Source organism: Chelon labrosus (genome assembly GCF_963514085.1).
Source record: "Chelon labrosus genome assembly, chromosome: 2".
NCBI classification, from domain to species: Eukaryota; Metazoa; Chordata; class Actinopteri; order Mugiliformes; family Mugilidae; genus Chelon; species Chelon labrosus.
In genome coordinates, this window is record NC_140338.1 from 18,609,302 (window position 1) to 18,625,218 (window position 15,917).

The 15,917-nt window shown below is 42.6% G+C and overlaps 1 protein-coding gene across 1 annotated transcript; it reads right to left on the bottom strand.

The window, feature by feature from the left end:
- Nucleotides 1-930: 930 nt before the first annotated feature.
- Nucleotides 931-15,369, bottom strand: smox (spermine oxidase). The gene is made up of 7 exons (XM_084567881.1): nt 15,202-15,369; nt 9,821-10,055; nt 8,545-8,771; nt 6,339-6,512; nt 4,806-5,550; nt 2,989-3,149; nt 931-1,407 (listed from the first exon to the last, which is right to left on the bottom strand). Exons 1-7 carry the CDS (start codon nt 15,361-15,363, stop codon nt 1,255-1,257), a joined length of 1,857 nt encoding a protein of 618 aa, XP_084424007.1. The 5' UTR covers nt 15,364-15,369; the 3' UTR covers nt 931-1,254.
- Between the last annotated feature and the right edge of the window lie 548 nt (nt 15,370-15,917).

Sequence of the window (15,917 nt, forward strand, 5' to 3'; positions counted from 1 at the left end):
ATCTAAATATCGCCCGAACGACTCCAAATAACACCAAAGTTATATAGGTGAGTAAACGATCATATTTTATGCCAGAAATAAGGTCCAAGTTGTAAAAAAACTTAATTCCCCTTTAATGGTGCTCACCGAGAGGACCAACAGAAGTGAGGACTGGGTTGAGGTCTGTCTAACACCATCTGTCAAATATCCAATACAAATATCCAATACTCCAGTTTTAGTTTCCAACACATTAGTCAGCATAATACTCTGTATATGATATCTGATGGGGCTCATTTTAGTGCCTTTATCATTTAATGTTGTTCTTTATTTTTATTTTTCCTTCCATGAAACATTTCCTTTTTGTCATATAAAGACATTATTGTGAAAAATGTGACATTTTCTCAAATCTAATAGTAGAGGGTCCCTGGTTTTGACACAACCATATGACTAATTTGTGCTCATGCTTAGAGATGTAATTTAAAACCTGTTTTTTCCTGAATTTCTGTTGCTAATTGAAACATCCCGTGGTCTTTTTCAGGCTCTGACAGTCGCTCACCGAGAGGACCAACGGAAGTGAGGACTGGGTTGAGGTCTGTCTAACACCATCTGTCACTTTGGCGCAGGATTATACAGTAGCTCTGGAGCTTTTTAATTTTCCTTTCCATGTGCACTCTCTTTCTGCTTCCTCTCACAGATATGAACAGACACCGAAATGATGATAGTATGGGGGAAAAAAAAGACAGACGGAAAAGGCCTGTGGTGGTACGTTCCAGGAAAACATTCTCTGTCACAGACGTGGACAAAGAGCAGAGATCTGATGTCCACCGCTCTGGTACCGAATGAAGGAGCCTGAACTGGCATCGTTGGGTTATGATAGAACTTTTATTTTGTTAAAATTTTCTTCGTTTTTTTGTTTAGTATTTCCATTATTTTTGAAATAACATAGCATTACGTACAGAAGGCACTTTACAAAAAAAAGTTAAATTACAGATGCTGTTATTATAAACATTAAATTACTGATTTTTAAAAAACGAAAAACATACCGACAGAATGATAAAAGACGAGAAATGACAGCACCATTGGCAACGTTTGAACAGTACAACTCAAATAAAATTTAGCATGATTCAAATCTACAGTACAATAGAAACAATACTCATTTGTTATCAGCGTAATAATGCCCCAGCTATGTCTTTAAGTATAACTTAATCATCGAGATAAAAAGCTTCAACTCAACAGTTTTTGTATCTTTTCACTAGTCAGAGGTTCGTTTTTATTTTATATATTAGGCTTTGTGGTTTCCGCTTTGTGCAAGTCGCGGTACATCTCTGCCAGGCGAGTGGCCTCTCTCTGTCCTGACAGCAAAGCACCATGGGTAGTGGAATAGTATTTTCTGTGGGTGGCCTCTCCAGCAAATAGAACCTGTAGGGGCTGAACAAAGGGGGAGGGAGGGGGGAGAAGGAGAATGAGCCGAGAGGAAATGAAAAGAGATTTGACAGAAGAAAACCAGACTCAAAACAACATCCGTCAATGTCACCTTGACATATTTTTGGCCTATCTTCTGCAGCGCTGTTTTCTATTTCTGATTCCCTTGTTAGCGCTCCACATGTAGGAGGCTACAGTGACTTTCCTGAAGGCTTGTGATTTCGCCTTGACAGCTTCAGCAGAAGGGTCATGCCGTTCCTTCAGCGGTGTCAAGTGAGCATGCAGAGCCCCCGCCCCGACGCACATCATCCCTGCTCCCCTTCACCCAGAGCGCATCAGGTTGCAGAGCCTAGTCTGCAGGCCTGGAATCAGCATTCACAACCCTCCTGACACCAGCTGCATTTGCTCTACATTATGATGGGGTGTGAAATGGCAGCGATGACACTGCCACATTAGCCAGATGCTGTCCGAGTTCAGCAGTGATTGTAAATAAACTAATACACGGACAGCAATAATACAGCTGGACAGGTCCAGTAGCTACATCCTGAATTTCTACAACCATAACAGTTAACATATAATACAACTAAAATAATACAATATTTGAAAAATATATATATTTCCTGAAAAACTGTAATTTTGTGCCAGGAAAGTTGAGACAATTTTCGATTTCTTACAAATGAAATGTGTGGAAATTGAACATATACTATGAGGTATGAAACGATGAAGTAATGAATGAATAACGATATTCTGTTGGCTCTAATGGAGCAGTTCTTCCAAGAAATAAATACTCTACATGCAGTAGAGAGCTAAACTCAAAGTAATTGTCAGAGAATTCATTATCCCTAAAATTAAAGCCAAATTCGGGTTTTAATTTTATTTTTCCCCAGAAAATTTCTTACAAAACTATCATGATACTAATAATTCAGTATATTTAGTTCATGACTTTCAGCTATGGAAGTCAGTCTCATAGTAGGAGAATAGAGTTAACCGTATTTTCATACACCAATCATATTGTGTAGGTCTCACTTGTGCCTCAAACACAGTTCTGACTCAAAAGGATGTAGACATGGGTCTTCTGACTGTGTCCAGTGATGTCTAGCACTACGACATTGGTACTGGGAGCCTCTGGGTGGTACGGGTCCTACAGGGGCCTCTGTGGATCTTATGTATCTTGCAGATGCTCGATTAGTTTGTGATGTTCAGAGTTTGGGGGTTGAGGTTGTGTTGTTTTTCATGTTTTTTGAGCTAGCTGCATTGACCTGCTGGTGCCTTTGGAGTGTCGTTGCTATTGGGTGTGGGTGCCTGATCAGTAACATTATGAACAGATGTTTCCCAGCTGAACATTGCATTGTAACGTGATGAGTGCTATTCACTTCACCTGTCTGTGGTTTTAATGTTGTGGCTGATCGGTGTATATGAGATGCACTATACACTGTGGCGGACAAAATAACAGAAACAACGTAATACTACAAAGGTGAGTCAAACACCTTTATACGACAATCACACTGCAATCAATTATAATGCAGTTGTTGTGTGTCTTTGTGTGATTGTGTCCACCCCTTGTGTTTTGTTTTGCGGTTGACTTACTGGAGCCTTGGTGCTGTTAGCGTAAGGCAGGGGCATGGCCAGCCTCTCGCAGTCCTCACCGCTGGATCCGACCCGGGTGAAGGAGTAGGAGCCTCGGATGTACGGGTTGCTGCCCCACGAGGAGCGCAGGACACGCCGCGGCTTTGGAATGTCAGGGTTCCCTGTGGACGGAGAGACGGGCGCAAAGACAGTCAGTGGATGTGGACGGTCAGTGGAGATATTCAAACCTTCATGTCAGGTCTCTATAGCTACATTAGCATCTCTGTTAGGCTTGCTAGCATGCTAGCATGCTCACAGCGGCGATGCTGACATGGTGAACAGATATAACGTTTAACCTGTTAGCATGATTAGCGACAAAAACAAACTATAGCTCAGAATGAACTGAGTAATATTTCTGTCCTGATGATGGCGCTAGATGAAATGTCAGAGGACCCAACGTTATTAAAGGTTACATCTGTGCTAGAGGGGTCTGACAACCTTATCTTCCAAAGTCATTACCGTTTATCATCTGAAGAACATGAATGTCTGCAACATTTTGTGGCAATCCAAGTTGCATGTTTGAGATGTTTAAGAGGGTGTTTGAATGAATTGACCTGGTGGTGGTGCTAAACGGAAAGTGAGGAGATCACAAAAGTCCGTAGGACTGATCCTCTGAGAACGTGGGGGAATTTCAAAGGCAACTCAGCAGGATATTTAAATCTGCACCAGAGCGGCCGACAGTCTAACATTCCCAGACCAACAGCAACGGTGTGGCTAACACTGCCCGCACATCATTGAAGTAGTTTCAGCTAAGAATGTGGCAGCTGTGGGTTGGAGCCTTTTGCCGGGACGTCCGATCTGCCGACACTAATCAAGTCGTGACCTTCTGTGAGTGGAGGGGCACCAGCGAGTCTATATGTAATTAATCAACAGTTGAGGGGATTAAACTTCAGTGACCTACATGAGGAATGTGTTCTGCATATGTGTGGGTTAGCCTCTCCACAGTCTGTATCTATACCAAGTCCGCTGACCTCATCATGAAGTGACAGTCACTGTCTCCGCTGACACTCTGACCTATTTCTGCGACTTCTAATCTATTGCCGAACCAGAAAGCAACCCCATATCTTACACTTTATGTTGCAATGTCCTTGAAGCACGTTTTTTTTTCTTTCTCCTGTTGCACAAGAGAATGGGGAAAAAACCTGTAGCAGCCAGTATAGAAAACACAACGGTCGTCTCAATTATACTTGGTATTGTGTCACAAGAAGGGAGGGGGGTGAGGTGGGGGCTGGTTAAACACAATCATGGCTTCAACTCTGTGTTGTTGCCACATTGCTGACACCAGACCAGTTTAGTTGCAGCTTACTGAGCACACAAACAGAAACCTGAGTCATTCAGCTGTATTATCTTTTTTTTTTTTTCCTTTGGAAACAGCTGCTTACGTCAAGCTGAAACTTATGTCATTTCCTTTTTATGAAGCACAATGACCCAACCCGAGTCCTGATTTTGTATGATTCACTGAGCTGACAGTCTCAGCCTTCCAAGGCTCCTGTGTTTGATGTGAATTAACCATTCTTAGTGAAGCTTCGGTCGACTCGATGTCGCTCTTTTTTGTCATACAATCAACAGAATTTAAGATCTTTTTTTCCAATAAAATTTTGTCTCTATGGATCTTTTTTGTTTAAATTAAATGGATAAAAATAAGTAATAAATAAATTAGTAATGGAAGTGTCTTGTTAACGTAAAACAAAAGATTTAATGCAGTGTAATCTTCTGCATAAACCACACAATACCATCTATGGCGTACATTTGCTCTCTTTGTGCGTGCATGCGCTGACCTGTGAAGCGCCTGAGCAGATAAGTGCAGGTCTCAGCTACTGTTTCGTCATCACAGCGCTCCATGTACAGCGCCTCTTGCCCACAGATCCAGCCGCTGAGCATGTGGCCGTAGCGCTCAGGCGGGTAGAGGACATCGAAGCTGCAGATTTTCTTGTACCACAGCTCCTCGGGGTAGGCCAGCTGCTCCAGTTGCGCCTCATCCTCCCACACAAACTGGATGCTGTTGCACTCCGGACTCCAGAATGGCTCCTCGAACTCCAAGAATATCTTATCTGTGGTGCTGATGCCCAGCTTCTCGATGGCGAGCACCTTGTCCTCGGGCAGAGAGGGGGAGAACATGGCCTCGTGGTTCTGCTTCAGCACGCCGAGAGAGGTTGTTATGATCACGTGGTCGGCTGTGATCCACTCCTCGTCCTCGCACTCCACACAGATAGGGTGACCCAGGATCAGAGGGTCCTGGTGAGGTCTGCAGCCGTGGTTGTTGTCATTGTGGTTGTTGTCCTGGTTGGTGTCGCTGATCTTGGTGATCACCTCGTGATGCTGAGCGGAGTAGTTCCAGTGGATGCAGCGGACAACTTTGCTAAGGCAGACGGTGTGGGAGGGGATGTCCTGGGCCAGGAGCTCCACGATCTTCATAAAACCTTCGGGAATGACATAATGTGCACCGGGAATCTCTGTCCACTCCCCAAACTCACTCAGAGACACCTCATCCATACTGGGAGAGCTGCTCTCACAGCTCTCCACCTGAAACGCAACGAGAATCGAGTCAGTAACACGTCAGCAAATGGAGCGTATCCACGCTACCTGCTTATAAACTGGAACACAGACTTCTCATTAGCTGCTACACCCATCACTAATGCAAATTAACTCTTAACAGCCTCTAAAACCCCTGCTCCGTGTCAACAAGTCATCTCCGCAGCTACAGCCCTGAACAAGCAGGCATCATTTAACTAATTTAACACGCTGGGAACTTGTTTATTTAGAGGACGCCTGTTGCCTGAATTAAAAAAAGCTATATATGCCGCTGCTTCCGGCTCATTAGCTTGTGAACCAGCATGGTAGCAGTTACCTGGTGGATAATGTGCCACCACCCCCCTCTGCTGCATTTCACAACATGCTTTCTTTGCTGTGTGCGTGGGTGGAGGCATTTGGATGAGTTTCTCACGTATAGATTATAGTATGACATGATCAAGGAGCGGCACCTTTAGCTGTCAGGTATTTTTAAGAGAATAAGGCGTGTTGATCTCCTCTATCAGTTGATCTGTCCTAACAGAAAAAACAAAACCTGAATATTTGTCGCTGGATATCTGTTTTTGATCGACATCTCATTATTGTCTTATTATGATGATTAGGGCCAGCAGGTAAACAGATCAGATTGAGCATTTGTAGATTCAAGATCCACATCATTCTCCGCATATTAGAGACTCAAAATGAATCCCAGTCCACAAATGTGTAGTATCTTGACATTAAAACTAAAAGAGAAACTCAGGATGTGATATATTGCCAAACATGGATGATAGGAACACACACACCTTGAGGTACTGTTGAAGCATGGACAGTTTCAGCTTCTTGGTGCTCTCAGAATCATCGGGATCCAACATGATCTTCTTGCGCACCACGTCTCGTGTAAAAACGCCAACACTGTTCTGGCTCTCGGCGCAAACTGGCTTCCCGTTCTGGAAGAACTCCTGAGTCAGCTCGTACACCTAAAAGGAGGACAGCAGGCGTAAGGGTCATTAGGAGGAGGAGGAAGAAAAAAGGAGGAGGAAGGATGTAAAGACAGCTGAGCGTGGTGAAACAAAAAGAAACCAGTTTTGCCCAGTTCAGGGCAGATCTGTTTGTTTGTCTGCACTGTTCGTACTGTTTGTACTGCTTGTACTGTATTGTGTGCAGAAGCTTGCACATGCCCACGTTTTAATCTCAGTCCCTTGTAGCTCCATGGTCTTCAAGGAACGTCCTGTCATCTCACTATGTACTGCACCTGCCAGATATGACTGAAATGACAATAAAAACCTCTTTGACCTTTGATCTTTTCGGGGTTGGTCAGTTTGATTCTCTCCAGTGGTAAACTCGAGAGAGGAGGAGAAATGCCACACAAGTCACAGCACATTTAAAAATAAATGAAGGCAAAAGCTACAAGTGAAACTCCTCAGATGGAACAGGCAGTTGATTGTGGGAACAGATTGCTACACCGAAACTGTGTTGTGTTCTTGTGAAGTTCTCCACCTTTTCCTCGAAGTCAAGGCAATATCCGTTATGCATCAACATGTGTCAAGTAGAAACATTCACCGGGGTCAAGTTACACTCTCAACTTCAAATTAAGGAAGTTAGACATTAGCTCAAAATAATTCCTCGAGGTTCATGTCGAAATCCTTCAGTTTCAACATGAAGCACAAGTTCTAAAGAGGCATTTTTTTAAAAACACAAATGCCACCATTCGCTGGCTATGCTGTAGCTCTTTAGTCCTTTTTAAAGAGGAAGCAACAAGAATTGTTTCATAGACTGAATGATTAAAAGAAAGTGAAAATAAATTTTAGTTCAGCAGTACATAAATCTTCTACCAGTCTGTGAAATTATCAGAAAGGCAATATTCATTTATCTTATCTGTCTATATGGTTATCTGTCTACCTATCCATCTAAAATGAAGCTAAGTCTTGTTGAAGGTTGTAGCACAGAGCAGCCGTTCCACTCCCACAGCCAGAAGATGAGGACACAGCCTCGGGCATTACTGACTATCAGCTCTGGTCCTCATCACTCTACAGATTGTCCGTCAAAGCTGGACGATATTACACGGTGAGGTAAAGGTGAGAACATTCTGAAACATGATGTCAAGTTAAGCGCTTTTCATTACATCGTGGGGTCCTGTCATGTCAGGTCGACCTTATAAATACATGACGTCATCAGATATGTTTGAGAGAGACTTCACAAGGTCCAAACCAGCAAGAAGCAGAAAACAAAGAGTCGTATGAATATAGCAGAGGCAAAACTTCAGGTCATTTTTCCTGCCACTGTGTCTCTAAAGCCGCGAGAATCCATTAGAAAGATTAATCGCACGTCATAATGCAACAAAAGCACCATTAACAGAATGAAAATGCCTTCTGTGTGTGTGTGTGTGTGTGCTATATATTTCCTCTGTAACTGCTTTTCCAGACGTGACCTACATACAGTAAATGACAAAAGGCATGCTCCAACATGGGCTACGAAAGTACAGAGCAAACAGTAAGAAAAAAAAGACTCGGAGGAAGTGAGCGGAGGAAGATTTCTTTGTTAAATTAGAAATGCTTTAAAGATCATTCCACCGGATCACTTCAAGATGTTTGCAGTCTAGTTTAATAGATGAGACTGTGGAAGCATCATACGATTCCCCTTTGTAGTTTTAAGATGGAAGACGTCATTTTATTCCTCGCTACCTGACTAATTCATATACAATATTTAAGCCAAAGACGTTTGATGTTTTTTATGGTTAAATTGATCAGTTAAAAGTCTAAATGCCTTCTGTAGCGCTTTATGCACATTTCTCCAAATTCAGCTTTACCTATTTAGCATCTTTTTGATCTCCATGAAAAGCACGGGCTTTATATAATCTGGTTACCGCCTGCAGTGTGTGACTGCTTACATGCTCTGATATTATGCAGGCTGAACATTCAGTATCTCTGTGTTCATGCATACCCCCATTCGAGCATGCAACTGTGTATTTATGTGTGCCTGTGCGCACATGCGGCCCCCCCCCCACCTCACCTCGTTGTACAGGTCACTGAACTCCTCCACCAGGTCCTTGGGGATCCTCTTCCCAACGTTGGTCTGGTAGTGAGCCACACCATTCTTGGTGTACAGGCTGATGCGTCCCACACTCCTCTCGCCGTCTGTGGTGTGCTCCAGCAGCCCGTTGTCCTCCGCCAGGTGGTACACTGGGTTCCCATTTGCGCCATGGATCCAGGTTGCTCCAAGCTCCAAAGTTGCTTGTCCTACGAAACGGAAAAAGCAACATAGATCAGTCTGAGTCGGAAAAAACTGGGACACAATATACGGCTTTGAATGAAGAAATATATAAAGTCTGCTTGGCTCGAGCACAATCACTTGAGTGTTAGATAATTGGACAGTCCGAGAAGGAGGTCAACTCAATTAAAACACTGTAGCTGCAGAAGCCCACGGGAATACTGTGAATTAAACATTTTAAATTTACCATAATCACACACTGTGGGTGTTTTCCATTCATATTACGTGTATAATTAAAAGAGACTAAGTTGGTGAAATGCTTGTACAGTGTGATTACACAACAAGCACATTAACGCGCATTTATGTAACAGACTCGTATTAAGGTGCAGTATGAGTATATGCGAGTATTCACACATGACCCTGTTTATGTGCGGAAGGCCACGAGCAGATGCTGTTCTCTACTTGTTTGTTCTTGCCAGTAGAAAGATCATGATGGGAGTCAGAGGCACGCAAACGTCTCTAGCACATGACCTGCAGTTCACCGATTTTTGTCAGGAAACACTACCGATGTCACAAAAGCACATCAACAAGCATCTGATTAATTGTTTTAAATCAGCCTGTTTAGGGGAAAAACCCTGTTTGTGTGAATGTAAGGCCGACTGGTGAGACAGATTTCCAAGTAAATGTGAACGGTACATGCAGTACTAATCCCAGTTAATAAGATTTCATGCATAAAAACAGATGTACTCTACTTTGATGTGATAGAGGCCACCTACAGATTAGATAATGCTGTTTCTGCACATTTAGTCAAAAGACTCCTTGTTTATACGTCACATAGTGCAACAATTTGAATTGTTACTTGGAGGAAATGTCTGTAATGTTGTAAAAAGCGAAACTGCCACTGAAGATTTATTGGCTTTATGCAAACTATGGTTATAAGATGGTTAGAGAATAACCCATGTTACTCATTTACTTCAGATGTGGGAAAGTCTGCATGTCATTGCGGTGGATATGATTAACTGTAACTTGCTATAACTCGTCAAAGTTTAAGAATAACTGCCGCTGAACATCCTCTCACCGTGCTGAACACTCTGAACTCTCCCGCCGATGTGGTCTGACGCCTCTAGGACTGTGACATCCGTGAAGCCGTTTTTCAGTAGGACCCTAGTTGCAGCAAGGCCAGCCAAGCCGGCACCAATCACTACTATTCGAGGCTGCCGATGAGTGCGTAAACCGCTACTAAGAGGATCATCAGTGCTGTCTGAGGAAATTTCACAACTTTGCATGCCGTCCAAAATCCTCTTCAATGGCGTCTGTGGACAAAATGAGAAACATGGCACGAGTTAGATATGGCACCAACGCTGACATGAACGCATTTTAAAATCGAGTGAAAGCGAGAAACGTGTTGCATCAGGACAAAACTGGGTGAAAATTATACGATCTTGACTTAAGTACTTGTGATTATCACAACCGGTTCATGGTTGGGTGACTGCCAGATCTTAATACGATAACCTGCTACCACTTCCTCTCACTGTTGACACAGTCATGTAAATCACCAACATTAGTATAAACAACAGTCATGTAAATCACCAACATTAGTACAAACAACAGTCATGTAAATCACCAACATTAGTATAAACAACAGTCATGTAAATCACCAACATTAGTACAAACAACAGTACAGCACTGAAAAACGGCAGATAGAACGCCTTGTGCGTACAGTACGATTAAACGTTCCCATGTGAGATACTACGTCAAAACCTGGGCAAACTAAATCAAGAAGCTATGTCTGTCTTTGTTTTTCTTGGGTTAAAATTAAACGTTTAAACCCATTTGTATGACTAGTACACCTGCAGTTTGAACACATACTTTGGCGTCTTCGGTCTTGTGTCGCTAATTAAGTGCTCACTACAGAAAAACTCTTTCATAGCCGACGAGTGCTGCTTATCGGCACTGCCCCGTATATGACCCACATTTACAGCTGTGTTTATAGCTGTGATTAACTTAATCCACGGTCTTCTTTCCATGACATGTTTACATTGTTCTCTCTATTGAGCATCTGGCCAAATTAGAAGTATTGAGACAACCCTGTTATTTCCCTCAGAGAGTAGACTATACACAAACAGGGAGGATTTCTTATTACAGTCTATGTGATGATAGGGAAGACGCCCGCGTTTAAACTTAATAAAGGATGCACTGACGTGGCTTTGTTCTTCCAGGACACAAGGCTACTTACTTTGAATGTATGCACAGCTGTGTGTGAGAATAACACAGTGGGAGCCTGTACAGAGGACATTCCTCTGAACCCAACAACAAAATGTACAGAACATAAAGCAGCAGCTATGAGTAGGGTATAAAATCTTATCAGAACTGCTGACCTTTACTAACAGTACATGATATACTATATAGACAACACACATTGAGTTTCTCCGTCTAGCACAAAGAATTCACTACATATCAAAGTCACTATCAAAGGAAAACGTATGAGGTCAATCATGTGTTCATTTCTCAAGTGTTTGTACAACTACTACGGAAACCTCTGAGATCTTCACAGATTTTTTTTTTCTCTTTAAACTTTGATTCAACTTTGGCTTTGGAGAACTGTGTTGTCAGGAAGTTGTCGAGGCTGACACACTCAGCTGGGTGAGTCACCTGATCAGCAAGAGGAAGCCACAAGCCAGCGCTTCAAGAAAACATGCGTGTGTGGGTGAGAAACTTTTGGTAAATGTAGGGAGGGCGCTACAGGGTGTCATGTAAGTCATGAGTCTCAGTTGACCACGCCGGCCCCATACACAGATGTGGGTTAAACCTGCTAATCCTCGCAGGTCAGTGAGTGACATCTGTTCTGACTTCATGGCCCTTGTCCTGAATGTAGGTCGGGCACTGCTCAGATTTAATGATTGTGGGAAGATGCAATACTGGAGATGCTATGACTTGTGCTACACAGATGCTGGCTGAGAGAGTTTGTTCCCAATCAATGAGCAGTGATTTCATAATTATGAAATGTCCTGATTTGTGAGGCATCCTGTTAATTGTTTAGATTGAGAAAAACGCGTTTGATTATTTCTAACCTATTACTGTTTAATAACATAGCTGTAATGTAATGTGAAATTAACATCCAGTGTGTGAGCAATCTCTCCATCTGTGCGGTCTTTGATGAGACCCTTTGTGGTTCTAGTGTTGGACACACATCTGTTAAAGCCACAGTTTCCCACTAAATTATTTGGTTAGTGGTAAGTTGAGCCAAGTTTCATTTCCAGTTTCTTTCTCTGAAACTAATCTCACCAATGAGGTTGTTATGCATGAAATCCCTTCAAACAATAAACACAGTGGTGTTACTCAGAAGGATTCCCTCATTCCCTGAATCTAGTTTAAATGATGCAACATCAGCATGAACAGACTCATTCTTGGGCTTCAGTGAACAGTAAAGACTGCTGTTGGTTCACTTATTTTTGGAACAATAATATATTCATAAAAGATTCAGGTAAAATGACAGAGGCTTAAATTGTGCTGCTACATGCAAATAGTTGTAGAATAAACAGCAGAAACGCGGTTTCTCATTCTTCGGTGCTTTCAATACTAGGCGGCTGCTCTTTTATTCTGCAGCTGTTTAGGATGAATGTCGCTGGAAGACAGTCATTTGTGGGGAAATATAAACGTTGGAAAAGGGAGGATGTGGAGGCTGATGGTCCAGTTTGACACATGGTATGTGTTCCCAGGATTTTGCTGCCCGTGTGTGAAATGTGAGGTCTTCAGCGTTTGTCTGTTTATGCACAAATCACAACTTATACATAATATTGGCCCACCACCTGATGGACTGCTCTATAAGCCAATGCTTCAATGAAAAACCAACCAATGAGGTAGGTGTAGTTTCACCACTTAACTATTTCTCTGACACAATGTGAACAGTCAACGTTTCCCTGATGATAAAGCCGCACCTCTGAGATGTTACACTCATGGTTTGGATATTTCTGTGTTCTGATAAATGACTCTGACGATGTGTGATAAATATAAAAGTTACAAAAAATCTTAATGCTGATATGTGAGTGTGCGTAAGTGATGACTTTTTGAGGCTGTTGTCAGAAGACATTTAAATATCTTAAAACCCTCGATGGAGGAACTGCCTGTGACATACCCCATAGGAATTATGAGCACAGTGGCTTTGGCAATTACCATCTTGGTAGCACCTGACTCACAGCTAATGCAAAAATTGTTAAAGGTGGTGCGTTAGTGGAGACGAGGCGGGCCAGTGACACCCACACCTAGACAGACAGCTAATTATGGATCATTTTAATCCTTGATATAATTTTAATCAGTGTGCTAGATAAAAGCGTATAACCATATATTATTATAGATGGGGAAATAAGTTACATATACCAATGCAGGCTTTCACTGTTTGGTAGAGAAGTGAAAGAAGGCCTGACGATTGTCTCGATTCAATGCAATACAATCCCCTGTGTCTCTCAGTTTCATACTGAAACATTTATAATACAGCGTCTTTTTGTTTCGCTTCTTGGGAAAACTGTAGATGATGGATTTACAGATTCAGAATTGTGCCTCTAACCCTCGCTTAACCCATAAAACATAAACTCGTTTCACCACATAATTAAAACAAACATAATTTTAAATGAATGATGTATCTTGGTCCCTTCATGACAGATTGTGCATCCCTCACTGGTTGCTTGTAATTCCAAAGCTGGTCAGTACACCCGCCACATGTCACCGCTCTACGCTTTACACCGCCACCGCAGATTAATGTGTGGGCTGGCCTTGGGATGGGGTGGGGTGAGGAGGAGGAGGAGGAGGAGGAGGAGAAGGAGGAGAGGAGGGGGGAGGGGGCTACCACTGACCTAGAAATTGCAATTTACAGTACAGCAACTCTGCTGGTGGACCTTCCTTTAAAGACCAGGGCCAGGCCTGAGCGGAGATGACTGCGTTGTCTGAGCTCTTGTCTCTGGTCTTTACCATTTTCCTCTCCCATTTACTCTAAGTGTGGACAGATGTGAGCGTGGACACAGCTGGTAAGACCTACGTCCACACACGTCTGCGTTTCCCCTACCAGTCCCATGTGAGCATTAGCATGGTAACCGACATCTCTCGATCCCCAAATGAAGAAAAAAAAAACGGCAGTGTAGCGAGAAGGCTTTGTGCCAAAGGCCAGACATTCCACACTTCTCTCTCAGCTCTGATTTTCCCAAGCTGAGATGATGGAGTGGAAGTACCACACACACTAACTTCACCACTGTGCTACTATACACCACTCTGGTGGATCCCTTGATAAAGGGAACAGTGCCCTTAGAGACTATTGTAGTACAAGTTAGTGACTGGGAGAATCAATACATTCAGTCAGAAGTACAGTGATGGCATCCAAATGATTCGAACTGATAGAGACAATAAACCAAATGAACACAGGAGAAAAAAATGAGATCAACAGAAACAGGAATAAATCAAAGCAGCAAAAATTTTGAAATAGACAAATAAAGGAACCACTTTCTAATAAGTTGCCATTAATGTTTGTTATATATGATAAAACTAGAGGCTTTATCTGTCTGTTTGGGGTTCGTCAGGGTGTCGAAATCAATTAACTTAGTTGGACATTTTCATTTCTTACACGGGCCACTTCTGTATAACATATTCACATTTATAATACTAAACATATTTGAAAGCGTGGACAAAACAGTCGGCTGTAGAGGTTTAATCCTGAACTGACCTGACCTTTGCTGAGCTTTCATTATCAGAACATAACTGAGCCATAAAGCACTGGTGAATGAAACGAAGTTTGGCGGGCGAATTAGAAAACAGGGCCAAAATAAAGTGATTAAATATAGATTAAAAGAAGAAAAAAAAAGGTCACAAAGAAAACCAAAGCCTTTTGATGTGTTTCATGTCAGCCTATATGCTGCCTGGGACAGCTGTGCAGTAAAAGCCTTTATGCTGCTGCTGCCACGTATAAACTGTGATGCCAAAGTGGCAGCACTTTGAAACCAAGCACACAACTTTACTTCTGACTGAAATCTACATGGATGAAAACAACAACACGATGCGCAATTTAAAAGCAGGACCAAATAAAACGAAACACACGCATTTTCCACATTATTCCACGGAGCAGTTTGTCCCGTTAAATCCACGCACCATTTATCATACAGTAGCGTAAATAACCTAGTATGGTCTGACCTGACCTGTCCTCGGTGCGCATGTACAGGCTGCTTTTCTGCGGCCAATTTATTTTAATTTTATTTTTTAATCAAAACAAACAACTGTGTGATATGAGGTCTAATGTGTGTACACGGTGGTGCGCAGCCGCGAAGTGGACTACTTCAGTAAATAATCTGTTCTCACAGTATGTGCAGCCATATGTACTAACACAGCCTGTCCCTCTGCTCAACATTTGTCTCACTCGCACATCACCCACCGCTGAATAACAGTTGAATGTGGTTCTCTAGTAGCGAGGCTCGTTACCTGACTCTCTTGGTCTTCAGTTTTTTCTCTCTCAAAAAAAAAAACAACCTCAGAGTGGTCCGCTTTTTCTTTGTGCCGTTTTCCCTCAGACCGGCTCCGCTTTGTATTTATGCCTGGAAACCAGAAGCAGCCAGTTTCTCTCCGTGGCCTCCGCCTCCTCATTAATTATACATGAGCTGCGATGACGCCAGAGACCAGCCTTCCACTGAGTAATCCTGCCGTCATACGGGGACACACACACACACACTCGTAGTTCTACCTTTCAAAGGATTTTCCATTGACATAATGCTTTCCTTAGCCTCTTACCATTTATCACTAAATGCCTAATCCTAACCAAATTGTAACCTTTCCACAAAGTTGTGATCCCACAAAAACAACACGGCCCCAAAAGGTTAATATTCCACCACACACTTACAGATTCAACAACACCGATCAGTCACAACATTAAAACCACTAACAGGAGAAGTCAATAACATAGACTATCTCATGACAATGCAGTGTTCTGCTGGGAAACTTTTGGACCTAGTATTCATATGGATGTTACTCATAGCTACAGCCCAGACCATACATAGACCCTACACAGACCCTAAAATGGAGTTTATGTGTCTGCGGGACTAGACGCCGTAACCTACGCAGGTAGCTGTTGCCAATGTGAGCCATTTACACTTGTGCGCAGCGCGCTTGTCAGTCTTGCTCCCTCTGTAACAACGGTAGTT